General features: G+C 37.2%; 2 protein-coding genes across 5 annotated transcripts; one reads left to right on the forward strand and one right to left on the reverse strand.

Moving 5' to 3' along the window:
- Positions 1–928: 928 nt before the first annotated feature.
- elof1 (elongation factor 1) lies at positions 929–2905 on the reverse strand. 2 transcript variants are annotated; one of them, NM_200386.1, is given in 4 exon segments: positions 929–1888; positions 1990–2060; positions 2141–2267; positions 2832–2905. In NM_200386.1, coding segments are annotated over 3 exon segments (252 nt in total). In that variant the 5' UTR covers positions 2257–2267; positions 2832–2905; the 3' UTR covers positions 929–1823.
- Positions 2906–3672: 767 nt separating this feature from the next.
- Positions 3673–13365, forward strand: tmem205 (transmembrane protein 205). 3 transcript variants are annotated; one of them, XM_068217691.2, is made up of 5 exons: positions 3673–3798; positions 4503–4592; positions 7386–7495; positions 7578–7741; positions 11621–13217. In XM_068217691.2, the coding sequence occupies exons 2-5, from the start codon at positions 4579–4581 to the stop codon at positions 11921–11923; spliced, it is 591 nt and encodes a 196-aa protein (XP_068073792.1). In that variant the 5' UTR covers positions 3673–3798; positions 4503–4578; the 3' UTR covers positions 11924–13217.
- Positions 13366–16434: the final 3069 nt, after the last annotated feature.

The following is a 16434-nucleotide window of genomic DNA, read 5'->3' on the forward strand; positions in this document are numbered from 1 at the left end:
ATTATAAAAGCTCAACAAAGCTTAGACTTTAACTAATTTCTAAATAAAGCTAGTGTCTGTGTTCTTACACCTTTTCCAACTTAAAAATGCACCTTGAAAGTGCTGGAATTTTATGTTTTTTCAGCACCTGGCAACTGTGATAAATTGTGTTTATATATGCTTTACTTTTTTTTTTTTTTTTTTTTTTACATTTAAATCCATTGTGCTATTAAAAAAAACACAATATGACATTTCAACTTAAATTGTTGAATATTTTGGAGCACAGACTTACTGAAATAGTTCACCCAAAAATGGTACAAAGAATTAAATAAAAAAATCAGTTATTGGATGAAGTATCTTTTAAAGTTTGGTCTCATTCTACTTGAAGTTGATTTCTCAAAAGAAAATGAGCTTACAGCCAGATTGTGTTTGGGTGTAGTTCCAAACTTTTATGACCAGTCGTTTGTGACATTTCATGTCCGCTGTCATTCAAAATTCATGCAGCAAATTAAATCCTTGAGTCAGAGAATATTCCTGCAGCAAATAAATGAACTGTTCCTATGTCAACTGTTGCCAAAATCCATCACCAAACATGGGAAGCACAGTTTGTAAGCTTTCATCAATATTACTTTTTATTATTATCAATATTACTTTAGGTTAGGACTAACGTACTGTTTTAACTGTATGGCAATTGTCCCACCTGTCAAATAGTTTTCGTTATGTGCAGAATGTATTTTATAGAAAGGGAAAACCACTCCATAAGATAACGAATTATTATGAAAGCAATGCAACTTCTAATTCAAGCAGGTTCCAGCACTTTTCTAACCTTGAAAACACTATATTAAAAATCAAGCAGTTTCCAGGATTTCCAGCACTCATACAAACCCTGTAGTGTTTAGGCATTGTGTAAATGTGTGCATGCATAGTAATATAGAAGCACAGAGAGCAGTTTTTCACAAGAGAAAATGCACAAATTGTTTATTGGCATTAAATGGTCTCATAAAAACCTCAAATTGTAAAATAAACAAGACAAACTAAAAGATAACAAACAGGAAATTATCCATCTTGGAAAAAAATAACAACATCCTTTACATTTTCTAAGCATTTCTGTAACACTAAACTAAAGGGAAAAGACTTCATAAATCTACTTAATGTTGTGTGAATCTCCATCTGTAGCATTATTAGATCATCTCCTAAAGGGACGGTTCACCCAAAACTCACCCTTTTACTTGTTTCAAACATGTATGAGTTTCTTTATCTGTTAGACACAAAAGAAGATATTTTAAAGAATGTTGGAAACGTGTAACCATTGACTTGAATAGTATTTGTTTTCCCTACTACACACTCAGAAATAAAAGGTGCGTGATCTGTCACTGGGGTGACACCTTTTCAAAGGGTACACATTTGTACTTAAAGGGTCCGTATTGGTACCTCAAAAGCATATATTATTACCTACAGATTTTAAGAGGAACACTTTTGTACTGTTTAGGTACTAATATGTACCTTTGAGGTATTAATGTAAATCTTTTAGGTACAAATTTGTACATTTTGAAAAGCTACCACCCCAGTGACAGCTCGTGTACCTTTATTTCTGAGTGTATGGAGTCAATGGTTACAGGTTTCCAACATTTTTCTAAATATCTCCTTTTCGCTTCAACAAAAATAAGAAAGGTTTAGAATCACTTGTCTGGCAGTAAACAGTAAGTTAATTTTCATTTGTGGGTGAACTACCCCTTTAACTTTCCATAGAAGATGGGACAGCGATTCATGGGAGTTAAAAATAACAAACACAAACAAAAATCTTAAGTGTATTTGGTCATTTATGACATTTTGACCCAGCAAAACTACTGATTGGCTGCTTCACAAGCATCTATCCAATCGCTGTACACGTCCACCGGCTCCGAGAGATCTGGCAGGTAAGTTAAGGACAAAAACACAACAACATTAGACATCAAGCAGCAAAATATAGTCCCCTTTATTCCCAAAATGTCTGTCTTTTTGGAAGGATACAGGTTATTGGTGTCTGGAATTCTTCTAGACACACAGTACATGATATTATCCCGGTATTTCGACTCCGTTCCCTGGAATAAAGTACATTGATTTTGCATTATTTATTGCTTTATTTTTAAAACATAAAATAACGACTTGGTAAAACTCTTACATTTTAACGTCACATGATTTCTCGTGGTTACAGAAGGGGCAGGTGAACTGGGTGTCCAGGTTTCCAGTCATCTTTTTCTTGGGAGGAGGTTTTCTCTTGGACTTTCTGCGTCCCATGCTGTTTAGTACTACATAGAGGAAAAAAACAATAATAATAATAATAAAAATAATAATAATACAGTTAAATAATTGCGAAATCTGAAAGCAGGAGCACTTGTGTGTCAAATAACAACACAAGCAGCTGCCATGAGGTTTACAGTACAAACACACAGATCAATGTAACCTTCAAGTAATACATTCAGCATCTAAAACTAGAGTAAAATCCAACTTTAAAAAGTTTAACATCTAAAACTAGACCACAAGTCGTGTAAAGGCTATTTCTATTACGTTACGACTGAGCATTTCGTCTTAAAACCGACAAAATAAATGGATTAACGTCCAAATATCTCGTTAAAACCGTCTTTCAAGCTGGAATGTTTGCATTCACTTTTTTTATTTAGTGGTTTCGTGTTATTTGGAGGTCTTAACGGGGGACAACACTTGGATTGAAAGCACAGCAAACGCGAATACAGAAAAAAAACTAATCCGTGCTAAACCGCGAAGCTAACGGTAAAGCACTCTCCGATAAATACACGAGCTCTCTAATATTCAAATAAGCATATTGTACATCAGGTAAAGAATAAATCTCTTACGAAACTGCAAATATTACGAAGCAGCTCTTGGAGAAAAGCACGCACAGCCTGCAGAGAATAAACAGAGGATTCACTTCCGCTCGGTCAAATACGCCTTCAGTTTAAAAGAGCGCTCTCTATTGGCAAACAACAAAAGCACAACATGGAGAGCATTCATTCATTCATTTTTTTTTTCTGCTTTTAGGCCCCTTAATTAATCTGGGGTCACCACAGCGGAATGAACCGTTAACTTATCCAGCATATGTTTTACGTAGTGGGTGCCCTTTCATCTGCAACCCTTTACTGGGAAACATCCATACACTACGGACAATTTAGCTTACCCTATTCACCTGTACTGCATTGCCTTTGGACTGTGGGGGAAACCCGGAGGAAACCCACGCGAACGCGGGGAGAACATGCAAACTCCACATAGAAACACCAACTGACCCTGCCGGGACTCGAACCAGCGACCTTCTTGCTGTGAGGCAGCAGCACTACCTACTGCATCACCGCGTCGGCCCGATTTATATACTCACTCCTTTATATATTTGCGTATTTATTTATATAATGTTTTGCAGGTTTCATCCTCCCTTAGAAATGGCAAAAAAATGAAGTAAATTGTTAGAAATATAAAATTGCTTAAATTAAGAATTAATTATAAAATCTTAATTTTAAAATATTAAATTAAATATTTTATCAGTATATACCTAACACTAACCACTCCGTGTCATAATGTTATTTTTTAATGTTATATTGTAAAACGGTGTGAGACTGGACTTCAGAACGACAAACAGCTCGTGATTGGTTCGTTTTCGTTCATGTGTTTGGATAGTAGAAAGTGATTGGATGTCGAGGTCACGAGGGCGGGACTAACACGGTAGGTGTGATATCAGGCGAAAAGAGCAACCAACAGAACATTTGTGCACGACAAGACAAGTTGCAGGATTAACCCAAACTGATCACACAGAACCAGGCGTAGAGCGACCGGGTATGTATTTTCTATAAACCGACAGAGTTTACAGTTGGAGGGAAATTGCTTAAGCGTGTCATGCTTGCCCAAGTAACAGAAATTTTGTGAACGACCATTACGGAAGTCTTGAAACGCTGTGCTTATTAACGTCTTATTAACGGAGTATTAAAAATAAACTGATGCAAACATAAATAAATGGATCAAAAACATACGCTGTCAGGATCTCAGGTGAGGTTTATGAACGCACAAACACAGGCTCTGTGTTGAATTAGTATGTTGCTGTCATGTTATCAACATCAGCCCATGCTTAAAACTCCTCTTATCTACACTAACACACTTGATATGCATGTGCGTTCATAATACATGTTAGGCCTATATAGCCTACTAACTGTGAGCTGTTATGCACTATGCAGATAGGAAAATATTCATCCATTTATCTCTATTAATCAAGTTCAAAAGAGCTGTTTTGGCATGACTTGTCAAGTATCGGCAAAACATTGCAGGTTACATAATCGATAAATAAAATCGAATAACGATTATTATAAAAATCGAGTGATTATAAAATACATTGATTTATAAATACATGTATACATACAGAAAAGGGAAAACACAATTAATATTTTGATAAATGCATGCATAAATAAGAAAGATAAAAGCATTAATATGAGGATTTAAAGGACAATGAAGGAGAAAAATTCATTCGTTTATTAATTTTCCTTCAGTTTAATCCCTTATTTATCGGGGGTCCCCACAGTGGAATGAACCGCCAACTATTCCAGCATTTGTTTTACGCAGTGGATGGCCTTCCAGCCGTAAGTCAGTACTGGAAAACACCTATAAACACTCATTCTCACACACACACACACACACATCCTATGGCCAGGGGGAAACCGGAGCAGGGAGCACTCAGAGTAAACCCGGGCCAACACTGGGAGAACATGCAAACTCGAAATAGAAATGCCAACTGACCCAGCCAGGACTCCAACCAGTGAACTTCTTGCTGTGAGGTGACAGTGCTTACCACTGAATTGGCTCAGTCCCTTTATTGATCTGGGGTCGCCACAGCGGAATGAACCGGCAACTTATCCAGCACATGTTTTACGCAGCGGAGGCCCTTCCAGCAGTTACCCATCACTGGGAAACATCCATACACACTCATTCACACTCATACACTACAGAAAATTTTAGCTTACCCAATTCACCTATAGTGCATGTCTTTGGACTGTGGGGTAAACCGGACCACCCGGAGGAAACCCACTCCAACATGGGGAGAACATGCAAACTCCACACAGAAATGCCAACTGACCCAGCTGAAGCTCGAACCAGCAACCTTCTTGCTGTGAGGCGACATCGCTGCTCTCAGTGCCACCGCGTCACCAGAATAATATATATTTTTAAAGTATAATAACATAAACAATATTATACAGCACTGTACATCCATTCAGATGGTTTACTATAATGTTTCTGACTAATTTTGTCCCCTGGCTGACTCTCTGTGTTTATGACATACTTTGCTGCTGTTAATACTGGTGTTCTCTCACAAAGACTGTGTTTGATTTTATGTATGGGAAAGGCAAAAAAAGAGAAAAGGATGTTTATTAAATTATATATCAAGACAAGCAAACATGGCAATATGTATTAGTAGAAGACAATATTTTGTATGGGACCTATTATATCAAGGTAACTTGATTTTGAAAGGGCTTATAAAAGCAAGAATGAGAAATGCTTTTACTTTTTAATTACCAGTGAAGGTTGTGGGGGGGGACAGACCATTTAGAAACCAGTGATTAATAATTATATTAATGTAAACCTTCTAATAATATTCGCTGTCCCCCCACTTTTAAAATGTCTGCTACGCCCCTGTTTGTAGGTAAGTTTGAAGGCATTTTGGAATATTCAAAATATGGTTGTGTTAGGTTGAAAATAGTTTTTTGTTTTGTTAAGTACATAACTTTTTTTAAAGTTTGTATCTTCATTTATTTATTAATTTTCCTCCTGCTTAGTTCCTTATTTATCAGGGGTCACCACAGTGCAATGAACCACCAACTTATCCAGCTTATGTTTTACACAGCAAATGCCCTTCCAGCCACAGCCAAGCACTGGAAAACACCCATACACGCTCATATTCACACTAATAACTGGAGCACCCGGGGAGAACATGCAAACAGAAATGCCAACTGGTCTAGCTGAGACTCGATCCAGCACTCTTCTTGCTGTGAGGCTACAGTGCTAACCACTGAGCCACCGTGATGCCTTAAGTTGTTTATGTATTTAAGCTTGTAGTTTTGCTTTAATTTGAAAAAAAAAATCTGGGTGGCGCAGTGGGTAGCACGTTCGCCTCACAGCAAGAAGGACGCTGGTTCAAGCCTCGGCCGGGTCAGTTGGCATTTCTTGCATGTTCTCCCTGTATTGGCGTGGGTTACCTCCAGATGCTCCGGTTTCCCCCATAAGTCCAAAGACATGCGCTATAGGTGAATTAGGTGAGCTAAATTGTCCGTAGTGTATGTGTGTGTGTGTGTGTGTGGATGTTTCCCAGTGATTGGTTGTGGCTGGAAGGGCATCCGCTGTGTAAAACATATGTTGGAGAAGCTGGTGGTTCATTCCGCTGTGGTGACCCCAGATTAATAAAGGGACTAAGCCGAAAGGAAAATAAATGCATGAATGAATAAAAAAAGATATTTGATATCCCTTTCTCTCATTGTTGGTCAAGCTAAATTATCAAATCGGAAGCTCATAGAAAGGGTGAATATAGAGATTTTGTAAATAAAATAAATAATAATGCCATGGTTAAATCCAGGATTAGAATTAAATATACATTTTGTCAACTCACAAGGAATTGACTTGAATTTTAATTTTAATGGTGTGTGAATGAAGCTTTGCTGTGTATGCTATGTGAAAAGGAGATGGTATTATTTAATAGGCCTGTTACGATATGAATGTTTTGTTGTTGTTCGATATATTGCACCAAAATATCTTGCGATTAACAATATTATTGTCATTTTAAGCCACTCATCATTATATAATGCCAGAATGACAATATCATATCATTACAATGCAAATACACTCTTCCAAAGAACACATCATGTTTTATTCTTAAGAATAATTCATGTAATTGCAGTCATTTTAACTATTTAATAATGATGCATTGGAATCAGAATGTGAAAACGCAAATCCTAAATAAATAATAATAAATGTTAACAAAAAAACTTCAATGTAAAAAGTAACAGAGGCTGCGATATCTGCTACCAGATCTATATTCAGTTGTCACACACTTGTATAAAAATATACTATAGTAATTTATAGTAAATACTGCAGTGTTTTTTTAACCGTACTGACACTGACAGCTCCAATACAGATAGAGATGTTGCACAATCAGCTAAAGTGTTGCTAGAATTGTTTTTTAACGTCTGGGCGATATATATTGCATCAGCAAAAATGATTGAGCTCATGTCCATGTGTTAATTATATGGTGACAGGCCTTTTATTTAATTAGTAATGTTTGGTGATTGGATAGTGTCCTGCCATATTTTGTAATTTGCTCTTTGAGGTTTTAATCTTAATTAAATTGCTTCTTTTTCTATTTATAGAACATTTTTTCTTTACAGAAAGATAATTATGGCTACTGAGGGAGATCCGACTGACTTTGTGAAAGTTCTTCATCTGCTGGTGATTTCCTTCACTTGGGGAATGCAGGTGTGGGTGTCTTTCATAGCAGGTAAGCAAACTTGTATGAAAACTAAACAGAAATACAGTCGATGCATGCCATGTACCCGTAATTCTGCTTTTGTCTTTCTTAGGTTTTGTGCTGATTTCTCAGGTGTCCATGCACACATTCGGTCTTGTGCAAAGCAAGCTGTTCCCAGTTTATTTCTACTGTCTGCTGGGTGGCAATGCAGTCAGCCTCGCCGTATATGCTGTGTATCACCCTAGAGAACTGCTCGATTGGCATGAAGGCATACAGGTGACAGATTGAGTCATTGTTTTTGGGCTTGTTACGCGTTGAAGTTTTTAAGTTATTAAATGGATAAAACAAAGCAATCAGTAAGTCTGTAATGATGCTAGATGAAAAATTAAAAGACAAAGCGGTTGGTTAAATGAAACAAAAAGTAAGTATTTATTAAACAAAGAATGTCAAACAATGAAAATAGGAAATTAGATGTAATGTAAATGTAATTTACTGAATTAAACAGGAAAATGGAAGTGTAGCCAAAACAAAGAAATAAATAATGATCACAATAATGATAAATAATGATAACGAATGATCTAACTAAACCCCATCCCACTAAACTAACTAACCATAGAGAAATGCTGAAACAAAACTGTAATCTTCAGCATGTCGCTTAACTAAACTTCATAACTACTTCAAAACATAATTACAAATGTGGCAACCCCTCCATAAACTAACTAACAGCGTTACTAGACTTCTCGTTAAGTACATGTAAGCCATTAGCAAAACAAGATCTCATAATCCAATTCTCATAAAGATCGTTCAACTTCTTAATAGATACTAAATTGAGCTTCACAAGCTTATCTAATAAATCGATGGCTTAATCAAGAGAAACGAGACAATACAGCAACCAACCTAAACACAAATAAACAGGCCGGCCGACACAAGCAAGGAGTTTGGCGGAGAGCCAAGCGCTCCTGGAGAACAGCGCAAGCACACAGCTTTTATACTGTGCGGACCAGCTCCTGATTGGCGTGCCGATTGAGTCATGATGGTGATTGACAGCCCCTCGACCAATGGTTGCACATCTAAAACAGGACAGTGCACACAACGGAAGAGAGAGAGAGAGAAGAGAACGCAAAACAGAAAACAAACAAAACAGCACACAACATACGTGAAACGTAACAGGGCTGCACAATGATGGAAGGGAATAAGCTGGATTCTTTGCATTCTATTTAAGACAGTGGTCACCAAATTTGTTCCCGGAGGGTCGTGTGTCCAGCAGATTTTAGCTCCAACCCTAATCAAACACACCTGAACAAGCTAATCAAGGTCTTGCTAGGTATACTTGAAACATCCATGCAGGTGTGTTGAGGCAAGTTGGAGCTAAACCTTGCAGGGTCACCGGCCCTCCAGGACTGAGATTTGTGACCCCTGTTTTAAGACATATAGGATGTTTAACTGATAACTTCAATAACTCTATAAGGAAATAGTCTAGCTTAGGGGTGCCCAAAGTTAGTCCTGGAGGGCCGATGTCCTGCATAGTTTAGCTCCAACTTCCTTTAAAACACCTCCCTGGAACTTTCTAGGATGCCTACAAAGAGCTTGATTAGCTGGTTCAGGTGTGTTTAATTGGGGTTGGTGCTAAAATATGCAGGACAGTAGCGCTCCATGGCTGCGTCCGAAACCGCCTACTACTCAGTAGGTACTGCATTTGAATTTAAACATACTACTCGGCCGTTAAAAAAGTACACTCTATACAGTATGAATGTGAAAAGTATGAATGGAATTCGGACGTACTACATCCGCCATTTTGACATGGTCACGTGACCTACCTGCGTCAGTTGCGTCGCCTCAATTCCATTCATGAATTCTCTCACGGGGCATTATGGGATAGCGCAGCGTGCATGGGATACGCACTTCAGAATCTCGCCGGAAGTAGTAAGTCATCAACTTCTCGCCTACTGATTTTCGAATTCTATGAATTCGGACATACTACTCGGCTCGCATACTGATTTTAGCGTACTATATAGTATGGAAGTATGCGGTTTCGGACGCAGCCCATGACTGAGTTTGAACACCTCTGGTTTTACTTTAAAGACTGGAATCCTTTTAGTGCATAATGGTTTGGGGGGAAAAAAACAATATATACAGTTAAGCCCACAATTATGAATACCCAAAATGATTCATAAAATTATTCATATTCACATACATTTAAATAATTCCTATTTATACAAAAATGGTCTTTTTCTTATATCAAATACTCGTGGCATCATTGTGGAAAAATAATATTTCTCAAATTTTGTCAGAATTTGCCAGGGGTATGTATAATGTTGGGCTTGAGTCTATACATTACAGTATACCACAATAATAACAAAAATAATAAAATAAATAAATAAATAATATTCTTTAAATACATTTTTGGTTATTGTCCACACAATTTGAAGGACATAAAGGACATTCAGCTTGCATTAGAAAAGTCAGTTTACCGTTAGGAAACCCACATCAGGCAAGTCAAAAATTTTCATGCGTCATAGATGCAAATGTAAAACAAAACTACCTTTTGCGTGATGGGATAATACCTCAAAGTTGTACCCATTAGCAGTCAAGGGGGTGGTGCGCCACGCCATGCATTTTAGAAATTTAAGCATTGATTTCCATCTGGGTACACATTGCGGCAATGCAAGTCGACGGCTGTCTGTGGCACTCATCTGCCACTCGTATTTCTGCCACGCCACGAGTGCCATCTGAATAGTTTCCTTTTAAATAACATGCGAATGTGCATGTCCAGCGAATGTTACTTCCAACTGTCATATGCCTCCGACCTGCATCCGGTGTGCGACCAGCTTCAGAAGACTGGAACTTCAGGTTTAAGCCAGCACTGATGTCTCATTGCAAAGAAGCAAACAAAACTGACATTTAGGCCCAATCCCAATTCTATTTTTGCACCCCTACCCCTTTCCCTTCGTCCTTACAACCGAGGGTTAGGGGAAGGGCTTCAAAATTTACCCCTAAGAATTGGGACAGCACCACAGCATCTGCACACGTCATCATATGTCATCGGGATCTCTCGCTTCATATGAGATCAGACGATGGGGACTGCTGTAGTTATTCCAGTTGTGCTATTTTTTGGTATTTATTTTCAAGAAATCACTGAAGGCATATATTATGTTATCATTACGACCTAATGTGACGATAAGATTATAACTGTGCTGTGCATTTACACAGTGGCCATAATCATCTATGTAAACACACCAAAACAACATTAACATTATAGCAGACACTGTAAAAAGCTCATTCTCAGCCACTAGACTTTTTCTGACAGGGTATTCGAGTGTCATCGAGTGAAAATGTTGTGCGACTACTATACAGGAGTTATGATTATGAATTATAAACCGCGAAATTTAGCAGGGGGGTTTTTTGCGTTTTTTTTAAGCATGACGGTAAAACACAAACGCGGTTATAAATATATATTAAAACATGTGTTTTTTTTTTTTTGTCATAAAAACTCAGAATAATGACAAAAAAAAATACTAATTTGTGCATCTCCTTACTTCCGGGTTCAGCAATACTCCCGCGCAAAACGAGGGGTAGGGGTAAGGGGAAGGGCTTAGGGGTAGAATTGGGATTGGGCCTTAGCCTACAATCCTTGTACAACCTACACTTTTATCTGTTATCTCTCTGTTTTGGTGGTGGCCAATTGTAATGTAAGATTTTGGAAACCAGATCTAAATTTAGCAGGAACGGTCTGGTTGGATAGAAAATTATTCTAAGCAAGCAGCAAATGAATAAAAACTGAATATACAGCCGAAGTGGTTGGGTGCGGAATAAAAGTTAACAGGAGCGGGACTAAAAAATCTGTCCAGCGCAGACCTCTAGATTACACTACGCTGTTAAAAAAAAAAGCTTAATTCCACACAAATGCTTTATGTTGTTCCAATGCAAATCGATTAAGTTAGCTTAATCATTTTTACATATTTAAGTGAACTGAACTTAAAACAATTAAGTTGTCCCCTCAAAAAATTAAGAATTGTGTTGTTTCAACTCATTTCAAATAAGTAGTTTGAACTCAATCTCACTTGTGCTTTCATTTCATCACCCAGTCTTAACTCTGTGTGTACTCCAATGTTTGGATACCCTCTATTATCATTCAGTTTGTATTGTCCTCGACAGATGAGCCTGTTCTTTGTGGCTGTGATTATGGCTGGTCTGAATGCGCAGTGGTTTGGTCCGTCTGCCACAGAGAATATGCTGGTCATGCAGGAGATCGAGAAGGAGCACGGTCTGGGAAATCAAGTGGGCATGAGCTCCAACAGGGAAGGATACACCAAACTGCGTGAACAGGACCCCAAATACAAGGAGCACAGAAGCACCTTCTACCGCTACCATGGTCTGTCCAACCTCTGCAACCTCATTGGCTTTTTCTGCATTACCGTCAATCTCATCTACCTGGCCCTCAATTTGGGAACTATATGAGTACAGACAGACAGATATTTTTCAAGATGATACGTTGTCTGTTTTCTACTGTCGAGTTTTTTTAAGTATAACAATAAGGCTTCTAGTTTTTATATCGAAACACCAAGGATGATGAATATTACAAGAATGATTGCTAAGGGACAGTTCATCCACAAATGAAAATTCTGTCATAAAATAATCACACTGTACTTAAGACCTGTTTGAGTTTCTTCTGTTGAACACAAAGGAGATATTTTGAAGAAAACTGGAAACTGGTAACCATTGACTTCCATAGTATTTGCAACCATGGAAGTTAATGATTACAGGTTTTTTAACTTTCTACTAAATATCTCCTCTGTGTTCAACAGAAGAAACTCAAACTAGTTTTAAAGTGAAGGATGAGTAAATGATAACAGTTTTCATTTTTGAGTGAACTATCTCTTTATATAACTTCTATTTAGGCCTGCGTTTCTATCAGTTTCATGCTCAACCTTAACTGATAATATTATGGATATTCACAGTATTTTGTCCCTACTTTAATATGTTTCAAAGTGGGTAATTGCACTGAATTGTTTATGATAAACAGAAAATGTATGTAAACGAGTGATAATATAGCTGTTTATGATTGCTTAAATATTATTATTATTATTATTATTATTAATCTTATTATTTGTTGGTTGTGTATGCATTATGATTCATGCCTTTACACTTCAATGTGAACAACACATGTATTACACCATTTAGAGGGCTGTTTTTAGAAATTTGTGGACCAGTTTTAGACGTGTCAATGATTAAATAGTTTACATTTTATTAGAAACGGAAAGACACTAAAATGGCAATTAAATGCCAACTTTCAAGAAGCAACGTTGTAAATGGACCTCTGATCCAGTTTGTAAGATATAATGTTTGAACAGCAGAGTAAGTTTCCTATTTTCAGTGTGGACATTTTGTGTGTGTTTGGGAATTTTTGACACTGAACAAATGTGTTTCAGGTAAAAGCACAAGTGTCAAATCCAGTTCCCGGAGGGCCGTAGCACAGTTTAGTTCCAACCCTGCATCAACAAACATAAGCTGCGGTCACACTGCACTTTTCTCCCCATAGACTTCCATTCATGATGGAACTCAATTAGTTTGATCAGGTGTGTTTAATTAGGGTTGAAACTGAACTGTGCAGAGCTGTGGCCCTCCAGGAACTGGATTCGTAGGAGCTACTGAAACGATCTACACTTATGTCTTTAAAATCAGTACATCTTTAGCTGATGTTGAGTTTCAATTACAAAAATAAAAGCACACTTTGAGTAGTCTGAAAGATCTACACAGATCTAGCATGCTTTGTTTTCATTTGTGTTTACTGTTGCTGTGTCACATCGATTACAATTGTATGTACAGCGTCTTATGTATCAAGTACTATGGCTGGGCAGATTAACGATATTAAATCGAATCACGATATAATTTGTCAATAACAATAAGTTCTGAACTTCTTTACTCTATATTGATCTAAGAGCCAATCACATTGCAGAAATGTGCAAAAACAGGAATCTAAAAGTGTGTTGATATTAGAGATGCACCGAATTTTCGGCCACCGAAAATGTATCGGCTGAAAATATGTTATGCCATTTAATGGACTCTTTAATTTTTGTTGCTTCAGTCATTGTTGGGGTGCTTTATTAAATCTGGAAGTATTAATAACTTATATCGAAATATGTCATTATCGTTCGATATGAAAAATAATTTTCAAGATTGCATTTGTCATATCGCTCAGCACTATCATGTACACATTCTTGTTAGAACTGACTAAATACATCCAAGACTTTTGCAAACCTGAATATGTGTCAAAAAAAAGAGGTGCAACTTTTTGTGCTTAATTTTTGTTTTATTTACTAGTAAGTCTTGATTTGAATTTTAAGCATGTCATGATTTTGCAAGGTACGATGCGATACTGGATTAACATCTATGTTTGTTCGAAAATGTAATCCATACTCATTACCTACCCCTAAACCCAATTATAACTGTGAATTATTTCCAAAATCACAGGGGAATAATAGTTGGATAGCAATCATGTAGAAGTGCATAAACCTAACCGTAAGCCTAAACTTAGTGAAGTTTATTTATAAATAATTTCGAGAGGATCACATGCTTATGATTGCTTGCGGCTGGTCCCGCGTTATCCAATTTATGATTCACCAATCAGACGATTCCTAAGTCACTATAAATACCCTAAGTTCCATATAACAGCCATCTTAGTTTTTGAAGAATCCCCTTACTCCTCCTTTCCTAAATGGGTGTCATGGTGGCTAGTGGTTAGCACTGTTGCCTCACAGCAAGAACATCACTGGTTCTAGTCCTTACAAAGCCAGCCGACATTTCTGTGCAGAGTTTACACATTCTCCTTGTGCTCACATGGGTTTCCTTTGGGCCCCCCGGTTTCCTCCCACTGTCCAAAAACATGCAAGAGCAACCTGTTCATTAGCTTCTACAGCAGGGGAGTTTTCGAGATCTACCTGAGCTCAAACTCCCCTCTTCCCTCTTGCCCTGTAAACGGGATCGAGGATCTTATGAGCTCAGGGCTCTCTCCCGGGACAGCATGCCAAACAAGCTTTATAATCAATCATTAGCTAAGTGTGAACTTTTGAAACATGAATGGTAAACTTATCCCTTAATTCTGATTGGCTGATTACATTAAAGTTAATCCCGTAAAATGTCCTACTTGGTGAAATCAGATCGGCAGCATTTCAATTGTTGAAAATTTGAATTGAATTGTCCTCACTAAAGGGAAATTAAGTATTATATTCTGTTCAGATTCCTTACTTTCAAAATATACAGACTACACACAAAAGATAGATAAATATCGTATGCCAGCCAGGCAGTGAAGATAGCAGTTTTTTTTGATACATCAGATCTTAAACACTGCAATTTTGTATGGATGACAATTAACCTGAAGCCCTGGCTCTGACTGAAATTAAAAGTCCTTCTGCATATATTACTGAACTACTGCTGTGATTGTCAAGATCACAGCAGAGAAGTGAGTAAGAGAAGTCATGAAGTCATTCAAAGAGGTCTTTGCTCATATTTGACTGCTGTAATCTTTCTTCACGCAACAGTCATTGCTGTTCGCTATTTTTAATTTTTTGGTTGTTTAGTAAAATACTGACTAATATGTCTAAACTCTGAATGAACATCACATTATTTCTAAATTGTATACAAAACTGGTTATCAGACCAAACAATAAGCACTGCATTGAATAAAAAATTTTCACACCATGTCTTTAAAATATGGAGATTAATTTGACCTCAGTATTTTCAATGGAGTTTCTGGGCTAACCAATGACGGCGCTAGGGTTTACACGGTCTTTCGTTTCTTTTTACGCTTTAACAACCAAATGGATGCTTGAATCTATTTAACTGATTATATTTGAATGGCATTTGCAACATCGATGCTGTAACAGGAACCATATGAAATTAAAATTAGTCACATAAACATTTAACTGAAAGTTCATCATTGGCTGAAAAACACTGTGCATATGGCCCATTGTATTGGGTTGATTAATCATATCTGTCACCAAGAATTTTCAATTAGGTTTAGACCAGGACACTGGGCTGGCAATTTCATTTTTTTAGCTTCAATAAACTGAAGCCCATTTTGCTCTGTGACTGGGCTTAGTAGCATCCGTCCAGTGATGCAAATTGGACTTATGTGCGAAGCCAGAATATTGCATTAAACATTGGAGAATAAAGGTCCATCCGACATGTCAAAGTGAGCAGAATCACCACTTCATGATAAACTGGTGCCAAATATCAAAAAGAAAAATGGAATTTGCTGCTGTTGTAAAGTATATAATAACAAAAATGGATTTTAGAGGCATAAGATCACTCTTTGGCTGTGCAGCGCCTCTATACAGTTCAAAGTACAGAACCACTTTGAAGACAGACTCTTGCTTAAGCATTTTGAGATGACCAAAGCAACATTTCAGATGTTGTACAGTGTGGTCATTCCACTGGTTTGTACAATAATTCTGCCCCCTAAAACCCTTTTTTTGTTATCATATCAGCTTTAAAAAATGTAAAATAAAAATCACTTTTTTTGATTAGCATGCTGGAACTTATTCTGTAAATGTGTTTCCATCGTAGTTGATGCACATTTTTTCTGATCAGATAAAAAGCTTATTCTACTCAGTTGTGGACATAAGTTTTTTATGCGATATTACAAAATGCACATAAAAAATGAGTCGATTAAAACATTGCTAGTGTCCTGCATGAACATTTCTGCTGATTGGGTGATAAGCAGAAAGAATGGAAGCAGCTTCTGATAAACATTTGCATTCTCTTTGATAAATAGAGAGACCCAACTCCTGCTGCAGAAAGCATCCTTTAAACCAACATTCAGTCCAAGTTTTCTTGATTTCTCTTGACACTGTTTAGAGATAAATTGGTGATCAATTCCAACTGTCTGGAACCAATTGCTTATTGAGATTCTCCACGTAATCTCCTACATTTGTCTTTCAGGAATTCATTCATATTCCTCTGGCTTACTCT

The sequence above is a fragment of the Danio rerio genome, chromosome 3 (assembly GCF_049306965.1).
Source record: "Danio rerio strain Tuebingen ecotype United States chromosome 3, GRCz12tu, whole genome shotgun sequence".
Taxonomy (NCBI): Eukaryota; Metazoa; Chordata; class Actinopteri; order Cypriniformes; family Danionidae; genus Danio; species Danio rerio.